We start from the raw sequence: 12,731 nt of genomic DNA, 5'->3' as shown, positions 1-12,731 counted from the left end.
AAAATTACTAATCCGATGTATCATAATAATGTAAGATAGGTTGAGAAAGGACACATATTCATCAAGTTCAACCCAACAAAATGCTGTAATCCTACCATTAATGTGCATACAGATATACATTCATGAAACCTAGGGTTTTCCAGATAAGGGGTCTTTTTGTAAATTAGATTCTCATACTTTGTCTACTAAAATTAATTTCAGCATGAAATAAACCACATAACATTGTTTTGCCTCCAATAAGGTTTAAATATATAGTAGTTGGAATCAAGTACATGCTACTGTTTTTTTATTACAGAGAAAAAGTGTTGCCTGCCCTTGGTCATAAAAGCCAACTGGGCTAGCAATGTTGGCCTCCCCTATCCCAACCCCTAACTTGCCGGTCATTCAGACATTCATGTTAGAAAATGATAGCAGCTCGTAATCCTATAGAGCCCTGTACATGCCGCTTGCAGGCACAGAGCTGCACTGTGCCAGCAGCACTGCACCTGCAGGTCTCCGTCAAATGGAATGTTGCAAATCGTCTGTACTAATTGCCATAGATTTGCACCACTTACTGCTGTGGCACTTACTGCAGGATATTTAATAAATCACCCCTTGTATCTGTGCTGGTGACATTAATGGGCATACTCAAGCATCCAAAGTGAGAGCCTATAGCAGCTCAGGCATTTTATATGCAGTGCTAATAATGGCATAGTGGAGAGGGCATTGCACTGCACCATTGTACCTCTGGGCATGGATCCCTGCTCATAAAGAGCCATTACAGGTATATTAAAGTGTAATAAACCTAATCTGCCCTTAGGGTAGGGACACACTGGGCGATTCGGGGAGAATGCCTCCCCTCGCTCTGCGCCTGGCTAAAATGAAAAATCGCCTGCGCTAATCACACGCGGCGATTCGTTTTCCGAAGTCGCCCGAAGTTTCCTCGTGAGGCAACTTCGGGCGATTTCGGAAAACGAATCGCCGCGTGTGATTAGCGCAGGCGATTTTTCATTTTAGCCAGGCGCAGAGCGAGGGGAGGCATTCGGGGAGAAAAGTCGCGGCGATTAGTCGCCAGGCGACTAAAACTCCCCAAATCGCCCAGTGTGTCCCTACCCTTAAGTTTTGGCTTATCAAAATTGACGTTGAATTCTTTTTCTGTCCAGGTCCAAGGTGAGCTCATGCCTCCTAGTGACCGACCCCCGAAGTCATTACGCCGTCAGGCTTCCCCACAAACTCCCTGGAATGCATTACAGTGCCAGCGAGCAATGTCAGATCCTGTTTGGCAGCAATGCCACTTTCTGCAAAAATATGGAGGTGAGCCAAAAGTAAGGGGAACCTTTAATCTAAGCAAGATCAGCAGTGCCTTATATAGAAAACCGCATTACAGCTCGGGCCAGTCAATAGATGAAGCTCAGACACATACATGTCTCACATACACAAACTAATTCCAAGCATTGGGACAAAATACACATGGCACATCATACCTGTTACCAGAAGCAAGATGTTAGTAGTTTTATATGCCCAATGCCCATGCTGCCCATATTCATCTCAAGCATTTTTGTAAGACACTTGAGTATAAAGGGTGGGAGTTCATATTACACTTTGATGCTGATTATGGTATACTAAGGTCTGTCCATTTATACTCTATTCAGAATGGGGTTAACTGTATATTTTAGCTTTCTCTTCCTAAAGACACCGTACTGTATGCAGCACATGATCTGTTCCAGTATACCTTCATTTCCATAGGGAATGTGTGTGCTGTTTAATTAAAGTTCAGTAGACCCCTTTGTTGGCACACTACTGGTGTGTGGCTGGAGGTAAGTTGCTCTGCTGTCATTTCCTGCAATGTGCTTTGCATTTAAGGTAATGCATCACACTCTGATGTGCCACGACTCTCTAGTATTCAAGAACCAATGAAACAACAGACACTTTTAACCCAACTCCTGCTTAGAAGGATACAGGGGAGCATTTACTGGGGAATGAAAACAATTAAAGCTTCATAATAAAAATAAAATATAGTGTTAATATGTTTATACTTTTATAATTATATCCAGGAGTTTCTGCAAAAGCACTTTTCTTTAGTAACTGTTGCTTTTTATTTGGAAGTGAGTGGGGCTATTACTGACACTGAATGTAGGTGAATATGCACTTCAGCTGAGACAGGAGAAAATGTTGTACAATGAAATTCTGTTTTCCATCCAATTCTTAAAGCATAAGTGGTGTCATGCACAAAGAATGGAACAAGGGCTATAGCACCCTGCTAACATAACAGGAACTCCTAGGGATTAATACATTTGCCCATAATGAAAACAATGACTGTGACTTGAAAAATACAAAATATTATCCAAAAATATGTCTCTTTTAAATACAAAACATTTTCTGTTTTTCTTTTTTTTTTTTTAGCATCTGATGTGTGCTGGACTTTGGTGCCTGGTGGAAGGAGATTTGTCTTGTAAGACTAAGCTGGACCCCCCTCTTGATGGCACAGAATGTGGTGCAGATAAGGTAAGCAGATATTTATCAGTGAGGTTATTACTTTAATAAGAGAGACCGTTCATCATTGCCTCTCTGTCAGGAAGTTCATTGATTAGCGAAGGAAATTCTTTTTTATTGGTTCCTTTTCTACATCTTGGAGCAATGAGATGTAGAAGGGGAGTGTTGCCTCATCTCAGGGGTAGACTACTAACTGACAGAATGATCCAGAACATTTTATTCCATTGGACAGTGAGACTGTCAGAATCAGGAAATGGATTGTTTTATCATTAATCAATATGGATTTAGACCTGAAAAATACTCAACACGATGGACAAGGATGCTGTTTATCTCACTTGTTTAGCAGAACACATTACGTGTCTACGTTAAAGCAGTTTGGCTGATTTTAACCCTCATGCTTGACCATCTGGGCATATTTTTTTTTAAAGTTTTTATTTAACACTTGGCCATACATCAAATCAGTTCAACATAACAATCACACAAATGGTCATATAGCGTATCATTCTGAACCGTTTAAACCATCTGGGCATACTTGGTACAGTATGAAGTGATTTGGAAAGACTGTCCTGTGACCCTGTCTGATTGCAGTGTTTCTGTCCAGACTGTAAATGTAGTTTACTCCATCTCAGTGTGCAGGTCTACCCAAACGAAATCATTGGCTATTAAACTATGCATTTGACCAGATAAATACTTGACAGATAAGAATGTTTTTGTATAAAATCATGTGACAGGTTACTAGTCACTCTTCTTTGTCAGGTATTTTGGGAGTTGGCACAAAAGTGAAAGTATCAAACTGTATCACAACTCTTTATTGCTAATAAATGATGAGGAAATGATGACGTTGTTATAGATGCCTCATGGCAGTCACCTGCATTTTGATTTCTGCTGTCTGTTTGATAAAGAACCTGATGTACCGTAAAACAAGAAATAAGACATAAACAAGTTATGTGATGATTCTTACTGTAAGAGCCCCATCAGGGGGTCCTGTTTGATTATGCCAAATTCATTATTACTTGTTCCTGTTATCTGTATGGCTCTCAATCATTACAATGGCATTGTCCTCTTGGTCACTTTTGCTTATACAGAGAGTTTTTGTTACAGTGGTGCAGAGCTGGAGAGTGTGTGGGCAAGACCCCTATACCACAACATGTGGATGGAGACTGGAGTGCATGGAGTTCGTGGAGCATGTGTAGCAGGACATGTGGCACAGGGGCTCGTTTCAGGCAGAGGAAGTGTGACAACCCTCCGTGAGTGCATCCAACGCTAACATTACATGTCCTGTAGGTGCTAAACTGCCAATAGTATTTAGTTTCTCCTTCTCCTTGTTTTTTTTTGCCAACCTTTAACCAAGTTCAACCCCCCCCAAATGAACTTGAGTAGATAAATATGTACACATTCTTATGACAACCTATCTATACATGGACATATTTAAACTATATATTTATATATAAATGTATACTAAATGTAGATTATAGCATCACAATAGTCTTTGATATTATGCTTGTCCAAGAAATCATACAAGCGCCTCTTAAAGGCATTAACAGAATCTGCCATCACAACATCACTCAGCAGGACATTACACAACCTCACTGTCCTCACTGGGAAGACCCACCTAAGCTGCTCAGAAGAATCACATGCAGTATGTCTATTGATGCAGGAGAACCCTGGAGCTTCTAGCACCCTAATGGTGGGGGTAGTTCCAGGGTTCCCACATGCACACGGCCTGCATTGATGCAGCATATTTGTGCTTAAACAATTGGTGCAGACGCCATTCAATGCCGGATGATGATACCCTGACAAGATTTGTCCAGTACCATAAACTAAAGTGAAACCTTAAACATAACTGGCTTCAAATACTAAAAAAGGGGCCCCCAGCTGAGACTGGGATCCTGACCAGATGCATAAAACCCACTCCAATGTATTTCCTCTCTCTCCTCTGGTTCTTTTTTTTTTTTTTTTTTTCCTCTCAAATTTTGTGTCCCATCCCCCTTATTCCGGCATTGCTTTTTCCTTCCCATTCCCTTGTGTTTCATCTGTTTTGTTTTCTGTCATGCTTTCTTTTCATGTTGTTATTCTCATCCCTTCTTCTGCTCATTTGTTCCTTCTTTTACTCCCATGAGCCCTGTCTATGTCTCTCCCTCCCTTCTTTTCAGTCTTTCTGTCTGTATTCTCTTTCGCAGATATCTGTCTTCTCTCTCCCAGCTGGCATAGAAGAGGTATAAATGGAGGCTGTACTCGGCTGCAGGCATGTGGTGCATCAGTGCAGCAGGCAGATTAGAAGAGCAAATGCTATAACAGTGCAAGTGTAAACCATAGCAGTGAGGATAGGCAGTGTGTGCAGAGAAATTCTCATCTTCCAGATGGCCTCATCATAAAAATAACAGAGATGTTTGCTTTCAGTATTTAGAGAAAATAAGGGCTTGTTGCTGGCTGCATCACCCTCACACTTGTCTGCGCCAAGCCTGAAAGAGGAAAATGAGGTGGTTGATGTGACCCTTCCAAGTACACACCGACTGTATCTATGTAGCTGGAGAGTGCTTAAAGCTTTGATCCTCTGCAGTCTGAATACATTAGCTCTAAGCCAATGTGTGTAATGTCACATCCAGCTTTTCATCATTGGCTTGGAACACTGGGACTTTATCAGCTTCCTCCTGTTACCCTTTATTTTATAGAACAGGGACAAGTATTTAATATTGGTATCTTCCTGTGTTACTTCACAAATATTATGGGGCAGGCAAGTTGTGATGTAATTAGAAGCGACTGGGCCCCATTGCAAAACTTTTTCCGGGTCCTTCATTACCCAGTTCAAGATGATTGCTCTTAAGCCATAACTTCCCCCTGCCCCTGTAAACTCCTATTATTATGCCCCTGCAGACAAGAGCAGGAGCCTCAGCTGTTGCTGGCCTACATCTAGCAGGGATTGGCAAAGGATGCTGGGATTTTGAGTTCAGGAACATCTGGTTTGATCATTCCAGTCACATCTGTTTGATATTTGAATGTAGCCAGAGGGCTTAATAAAAACAACATTTAAAATACATGTTTTAATTGAAGCATATTTATTTAATGGAAGAGCTAAGAAAGTTATTTTATTTTATTACAACAGGAGGTCTGTCATTGCTGTTTTTTCTGTCTTGCCCATTTGCCCATTCTGGTCTCTGCAGATGTGATGTTTGGGGCACCAAGTGGTTCATTTTTGTTGCAGACAAGAATATTGGTGGACTTTGTTCGTAATTGAGTATAAACCAATTTGTAGTAGGCTGATTCCCACACAATCTGGGTCCTTTCAGCACATCCTTTCCCCCCGCTGAGGCAAGTTGTAGAGGCTTCAAATATCAAACATGCCTTCTTCTGGATCAACTAGCAGTTAGGCAGGTTATATATAGATTAAAAATGATGGACACGTCTTTTTTCAACCTATGTTACGACTATGTTGCATCCATTCATGCCTGCGTGTCCTTTGTGTTGTAGTTGTGTGTGACCTGGTTCTGAAATATCCACCCTAATATTCACACCCCATCTCCAGTACTGGGACTTACTGTATGCTGGGAGGCAGCAAGGTAGGGTGCAGGGGAACAACTACAGAGGAAGCAGACCCTGCAGCTGCAGGAGGGCCCAGGAGGTATAAGGGCTCCATGAGGCCCTAATTCATATGCAAGTTCAATAAATATTGGTTAAACAGGTCAATCTGCCAACATTTTGGGGGCCTGAAAAATCATTTGTTGTGGGGCCCAATAATATCTAGATACGCCACTGGTAGAGTGAATCTGGAAGGTACAGGGGGTGGCGATGCCTTTTATGCAACTTAATACTTTGGGACTAACGGCACTGTGAGGCATTTACTTTCAACTTTTTCCATGTTTTGGACTGATCATTCTATATGCTACACATTCTTGGGTTTGATTATAGTAAATGAGCGTGCCATACAGAGTAGTCTATGGAACCCTTGGGCAGGCTGCGGAGCCATAAAAATCCTTGGAGAAGCATTGGCCTCCAGTTGGATAGCCCTGCTATAAATCATTATTTTTCTAGACTAAACAGCTATATAGTAACCCCTGCCTGTACTCTTGGCCATCTCGGGAGCTGCACATACAATAGACTGAGAAAGAAAGGATCCAGACAGAAACCCGTCACCTCATTCATTCCCCGAGACACACAAACGCCTACTTATGGTACCGTGTAGTTTGTGCTGTGATCACAGAATGATTCACACTTCAGCAACAGATCAGCTGAAGGCTGGACTTACACTTTCACTTGCAGACAGATATTTTATCAGTATTACACCACAGTCAACTTATTAAATAGACGCTGGCAGCCACAAAGGTCATTTTAGAGCATGTGGTAAAAATATGAGCATCCTGTTCCACCCAGTATTCCTTTTCCTATTTATTCAGAGCTGAGCATTACGTGTCCAGCCTTGTTTGATCTATGGTTCTTGTTATAATGGAGCATAGTCTTTGATTTATCCCACTCGATTGTCACTTTATTTGCCATCTATGTAGACCATGCTATTAGAAATAATTACACTGCAGTAAATCTTTACCTCAAATCAGGATTTTAAAAAAGGCCTGTGCCTCTAGAGATGCTGTTCAGTTGTGCAAAGGTGCTATCCTTGCATTCCAAGGAATTTCGGTAGTAGGGCAGTGGCCGACGAGGAGATTAGTTGCCAAAATCTTTTAAAAAGCGACTTTCAGCAACAAGCCATTTGTCATTTTGTACCAGCAATTATAAGTAATTTCAATTTAGTGTCAATTTGCTTCCCATAGACAACTGCGACAATTTTTCCCGCCCACAAGCAAAGCGGAAGTACTGTTTTGGCTCCCAGGTATATTTGGATCAGTATTTCAACAGCCTGTTTTTCTTTAGGTGCCTTCTCTGTGTGTTTTTCTTTTGAGTGATTTCTCGGCATGTTTTCTTGGGCGTAAGCTCACAGCGTGTTTTCAGTGCAAATGATGAATGAATGCTACAACGCTGGGACAAAACAATTCAAATTTGATGCATACACATATACTCCAAATTTACATACATTGACGGCTACTTGTCTCCCAATGGGCATGCTACTTGGAGATGTCAGTGAATCTCAATGGCAATGCTCTCTATGTGATATCACTCAGAAAACTGTCGATTCTGGGCGACATGCGTTTGGAAATAGTACTGTTGGTGTTCCTGTTGGCGTTTCACATTATTTTCAGCTAGGAGACAAAACAAACAACTTGTTGCCAAAAGTCACTTTTAAAAAATTACGGAGACTAATCTCCTATTCGGCCACTGCCCTTTAGGTGGCCATACACAGGCCGATAAAAGCTGCTGACAGAGTCGTCAGCTTATTGGCCCGTGTATGGAGCCCTCTGAGGGGCTTCCCCGAACGATATCTGGCTGAAAGTCGGCCAGATGTCGATCGGACAGGACAGTCAATCTGTTCGTTGATGCGATCACGCAATCTGACCGCCTGTTTCCCTTTCGTAATGATCCGATTAGGTTTGTCACTAAATGAGCGCATCTTTCTGTGTATGGCCACTTTTAGGCTTATGTCACATATGATACTTCTCTGGGACAAAGCAGGCTAATATGGGCACCCTCTATGCCTTATGTTGTAACTGGAAATTCGAGCCACATTTAGTTATCACACACAGAGAGCAGATACTGGCCAAACTAGCGTGTTCTGCACCATGTTTGTCACTATCCTAAGGGCTCTTACTCACGAGCGTTTTTACCTGCGCTCCCCTGCGTTCCGTTTTTCGGCGTTCAGCCGCAGGGGAGCGCAGGAATAGACGCATTTCATTATTTCAAATGGGGCTGTACTCACACAGGCACATGTAGGTGCTGAACGCAGGTTGAGACGCAACATGCTGCATTTTTCCTGCGTTCGGCGCCTACATGCGCCTGTGTGAGTACAGCCCCATTTGAAATAATGAAATGCGTCTATTCCTGCGCTCCCCTGCGGCTGAACGCCGAAAAACGGAATGCAGGGGAGCGCAGGTAAAAACGCTCGTGAGTAAGAGCCCTAAGAGCTGCAGTTTTTTCTCCAGTCACATAGTAATCTTCTCTCACCTCACCTGGAAAGCTGGTTATACTTACTCTGGTCGCTAATCCATGTTGGGCTAATGGCAGTTAATTGCATTTGAAAGTTGTCCATCCAACACTACTTTCTTGGTTATTTGAAATAAGTCTTCCAATTATGCAGGAAAACAATTCAAAGTAAAAAATAAAAAAAAATAGTTTTGGAGTATGAACTTTGCATTACATAAAATCTTAACTACAGTATATGTGGCCTGATTGTCCTCAACATGTCCCTTCCTGTGACTGACAGACTTAAATAACACTTGGGATAGGAGTTTCCCCTGGTGAAATATTCAGTTTAAACCCATTCAACACTATATTAATTTTTCCGCTTTCAAATGAGATTTACAGATGCTGATTAATCCATTATGCTTTCAAAATCGTTCCTTTAATTACATTAGTGGATTGCTCAGGGAGGCTGTGAAAGCATGGCCTTTTGCCCTCCCTTGTTTCTCTATAAAATGTTTCCTCCCTCTCCGATGATAAATTCCTTGCTAAAGAGCCCAAAGCTAAAATACAGCTTGTTTTTTATTTAATAAATAAAACAGCATTTTAAAACATTAGTGAACAGTTTATAAACTGCCAAATACAGCTGAGCTAGGACGCTGTACAAGCATTTCCAAAAACCATTAGTCAATTAAATATTTGTAATGATATAAAAAGATTTGTTCATACCCTGGCTTTATCTTTAGGAGTGATTTTTAACTCCCATATTGTAATTTTCTTGAAAAGTTTGTGCAAATCGTGCATAGTTGCCAGAGACTTTGAAGGTAATAAATTCTTAATAACAGAAACACAGCAGTTTTCTGCTTGAGCAAGTGCCAGCAAAGCAAAAACCATTGATAAATAGTAAAAATAGACCTGCAAGACAAAAAAAATGTTTTCCTTGTGATCAAATCAATTTTTTTCACCTGTTGCTAAATCAGTGTGACTGATCAAACTGTGGTGTGATTGGAAATGGAAGCAGCCAGTCACAGACCAGTGCAGAAATGCCTAGTCCTGCATCTCTGCAGCTTTGTCAATCCACTGTTTGTCCAAGTTTTGTACTAAGGAGAGATCTCTCCAAGGCTGACACCACTTAACTAATGTATAAACAAAGCAGATCTGAGAATGAAAAAAGTCCCTGGTATGTCCGGTAAACAAAGGCCCAAACAGCCCCCCACCAGCCAGCTAAATAATGATTCTCTATGGCCACTTACAGCAGCCCCTCCGGCAATACCAGAACCGACAGATTTCCAGTCCAGGCTTGAAACAAAGGGATATATTTATCAAAGAGTGAAGTTAGAGATCGCAGCAGTCCTCTAGAGTGAAATTCGGCCACTCCCCATTCATTTCTATTGGATTTGTAAAAGATTATTTATGAACGGGTGAAAGTTCACCCCATAGAAATGAATGGAGAGTGGCAGAATTTCACTCTAGAGGACAGTGGCGACCTCTGATTTGCTCTTTGATAAATATACTCCAAAGTTTGTATATATCAGTACAAATGCTTTAAAAAGTAATTACTATTTCCGGCATATCCTAGTTCAAACCCTTTATTTTCCTGAGTTCTTATTTTTAAAGACTGCAGCAGCCGTACTACTGTATTTTTTTTATGCAGAATCAGTGGAAGCAGCACAGGGACAGGTGGATTGAGGGCAGACCAAGTAATGTCCTATGAAGTATGCCAGCTGCCAAAAGAAAGTCAGAGTTCAGTGCAGCAAGTGTCTTTGGGACACGCAGGAATGTCACACTCTCTTCTGCTTTGCAATGCACTTTTCAAATAGGAAAAGGTTACAAGTGAGTGCTGGCAAAACAACATGTGGTTTGCAAAGGTTAATTGCTTAATTGGGAGCCACATAGGGATGGGGTTAAAGATAACACACAGGCACTGCAGGATAATCGGCTCCTTCGACCAAGTAAATTAGGGATGTCTAGTATGTGGTTCTCCATATGCTATTGAACTAAAACTCCTGGAATCCCCTCGCCGGAACATGTCACTCAACAAAACCTGTATATTGAACATAGCTAAAAATATTATATAACCGTTATTGCACAGTGTCTTAATTCATTTAATAAGAATATTTTTCTGGCCAGTTGGCCCCTTCTGGGGCTTGGTGCCCAAACCCAAGCACAAACTCTACTGTAATGCAGAATAACATAACAAGAGGGGGTGTGCATATCAACACTTGCAGCATGATGTTCTGAACCAAAATGTACATATAGAATACAACACTTAAGCTAGGGTAAGGAATGGAATATTTTTTAGGCGTAAAGAGGTCTCGGACATAGTGTAAGCGCATTGCAATCACAGTGGACTGTGGGTGTGGGTTGCATAGCTAACCTGTGGCTCATTAGCAGGAAGCTGGCAGTTGAAGTTGGCTCAGCTTGCCATTAGTAATAGCCATTAATAATGCGTTGGCACTCAATACATTGTTAAGAGCTACATTTATTAAAGAGCAGGTTACCAATGGCCATATAATTTTCCCCTTCAATCTAGTGTCCAGTGACAAACCAAAAATATTTAAACCCAAGTCTATAGGTGTAAAGGGCCTTGATAAAGTTATTATAAGACTTGAACATATTGCTGTTCAAAGTGTACATTTTTTTTAAGAAGCACAAATAATGTTTTAAAACAACTATAGAGCTATAATAGCTATAGAATGGTGATAGTATTGTTTTTAAAAGTGGAATTACACAGCAGTTGGTCTAGAACGCTATTGCATGTTTACAGATTTACAATGTCCATAATTTAGACTACCAAGGGACTTGTAGTAAACGTTGAATTTGTTTGTTATACAGACTATATCTGTTCACCTAAATCCTGATCTGCTGTTTCATTCCAGCCCGGGGCCTGGAGGTCGCAGTTGCCGAGGTGCAAGTGTTGAGCACATGGTTTGTGAGAACCTGCCCTGTCCAAAGGGAGCCTCGAGCTTCAGAGACCATCAGTGTCAGTCCCACGATCGCAGCAGTAACAAGAAAAAAAGCCCCCTCACAGCTGTCATCATTGATGGTATGAGTGTTTACATAATTCTCCTTTCTATTGTTTTTTTTTTTTTTTATTCTTACTACTTCTTATTTTATTCCTTCCTTTGCATGTTTATTATCATGGGATCCATTATCTGGAAACTCGTTATCCAGAAAGCTCAAAATTACAGGAAGGCCATCTCCCATAAACTCTTTTTTAATCAAATAATCATAATTATAAAATGATTTCCTTTTACTCTGTAATAATAAAACAGTACCTTGTAATTGATCCCAACTAAGATATAATTAATCCTTATTGAAGGCAAAACAAATGGGTTTATTTAATGTTTACATGATTTTTTAGTAGACTTGTAATATGGAGATCCAAATTAGTGAAAGGCCCCTTACCTCGAAAACTGTAGGTCCTGAGCTTTCTGGTAGTCTTTTTAATCCACTCCTGTCTTTTCTAACACTTTCTTGACCTGCTCATGCTCCAACATTATTTCTTTTCTAGATAGGCCATGTGAGCTTTTCTGCACCCCAGTGGGCCGTGATGCTCCAGTGCTGATGGCAGACCGAGTCCTGGATGGGACACCTTGTGGTCCTTATGAGACTGATCTCTGCGTTTATGGCAGGTGCCAGGTGGAGTAGCTCACCAGTGTTTCTCAATCTCCTCTAAAACCTTCATCCAAATCTGCTGCTTTACCTCTCTTTTGTATTACCTACAGCAATATTCCTCACTGCAATTAAAGAAATCCAGCAATAATAATTAACAGTAACATTGTCTTGCCTGTCACTCTGCACATCCTCCTGCCACCATAACATGCCATCAAAAGCTTTTAGTTCGATGGTTCTATTGTCCAACCAGACCAGGAAAGCTATATAATGTTTGCCCGTGCTTCTCAGTTTCAATAGTACCTGTATCGTAATATTTTTGGCTATTGTTTTGTTTTCTCTTTTATATAAATGAAAATAAATCAGGTTGCTGGCTTATCACAGACCTGCCCCTTTTAAGAGACAGCCTTTACAATGGATGCTTCAGCAGGTAGGATTTTCAGGGACATAAAAGTATGACAGTCGGTTGATGTTTCTGAGAGCAATTGGGGAAGAAGCATTCTTTTTGCAGCATCTGCAGAGTTGGAACTTATATTTGTCCCTCTCTGATTCCAGAAAGTACCAAATAAAAGCATTCATCTCCCTAAATATTATGTACTCCTGTGCATTAGTCTTTTTACCTGTCAGTACATTGCTGTTTG

At 41.0% G+C, this 12,731-nt stretch overlaps 1 protein-coding gene across 4 annotated transcripts in view; it reads left to right on the top strand.

Moving 5' to 3' along the window:
* The window catches only part of adamts17.L (ADAM metallopeptidase with thrombospondin type 1 motif 17 L homeolog), a 143,391-nt gene that overhangs the window by 84,239 nt on the left and 46,421 nt on the right, over window positions 1-12,731 (top strand). For all 4 annotated transcript variants that reach the window (XM_041586874.1, XM_041586872.1, XM_041586873.1 and 1 more), the window contains 5 exons: window positions 1,143-1,293; window positions 2,383-2,484; window positions 3,574-3,719; window positions 11,355-11,521; window positions 11,990-12,117. In XM_041586874.1, the coding sequence (XP_041442808.1) occupies window positions 1,143-1,293; window positions 2,383-2,484; window positions 3,574-3,719; window positions 11,355-11,521; window positions 11,990-12,117 (694 nt within the window). The remainder of the gene's footprint in view (window positions 1-1,142; window positions 1,294-2,382; window positions 2,485-3,573; window positions 3,720-11,354; window positions 11,522-11,989; window positions 12,118-12,731) is intronic.

The sequence above is a fragment of the Xenopus laevis genome, chromosome 3L (assembly GCF_017654675.1).
Source record: "Xenopus laevis strain J_2021 chromosome 3L, Xenopus_laevis_v10.1, whole genome shotgun sequence".
Classification (NCBI taxonomy): domain Eukaryota; kingdom Metazoa; phylum Chordata; class Amphibia; order Anura; family Pipidae; genus Xenopus; species Xenopus laevis.
Note: the sequence above shows the minus strand (reverse complement) of the source record. Positions and strands in the feature narration are given on the sequence as shown.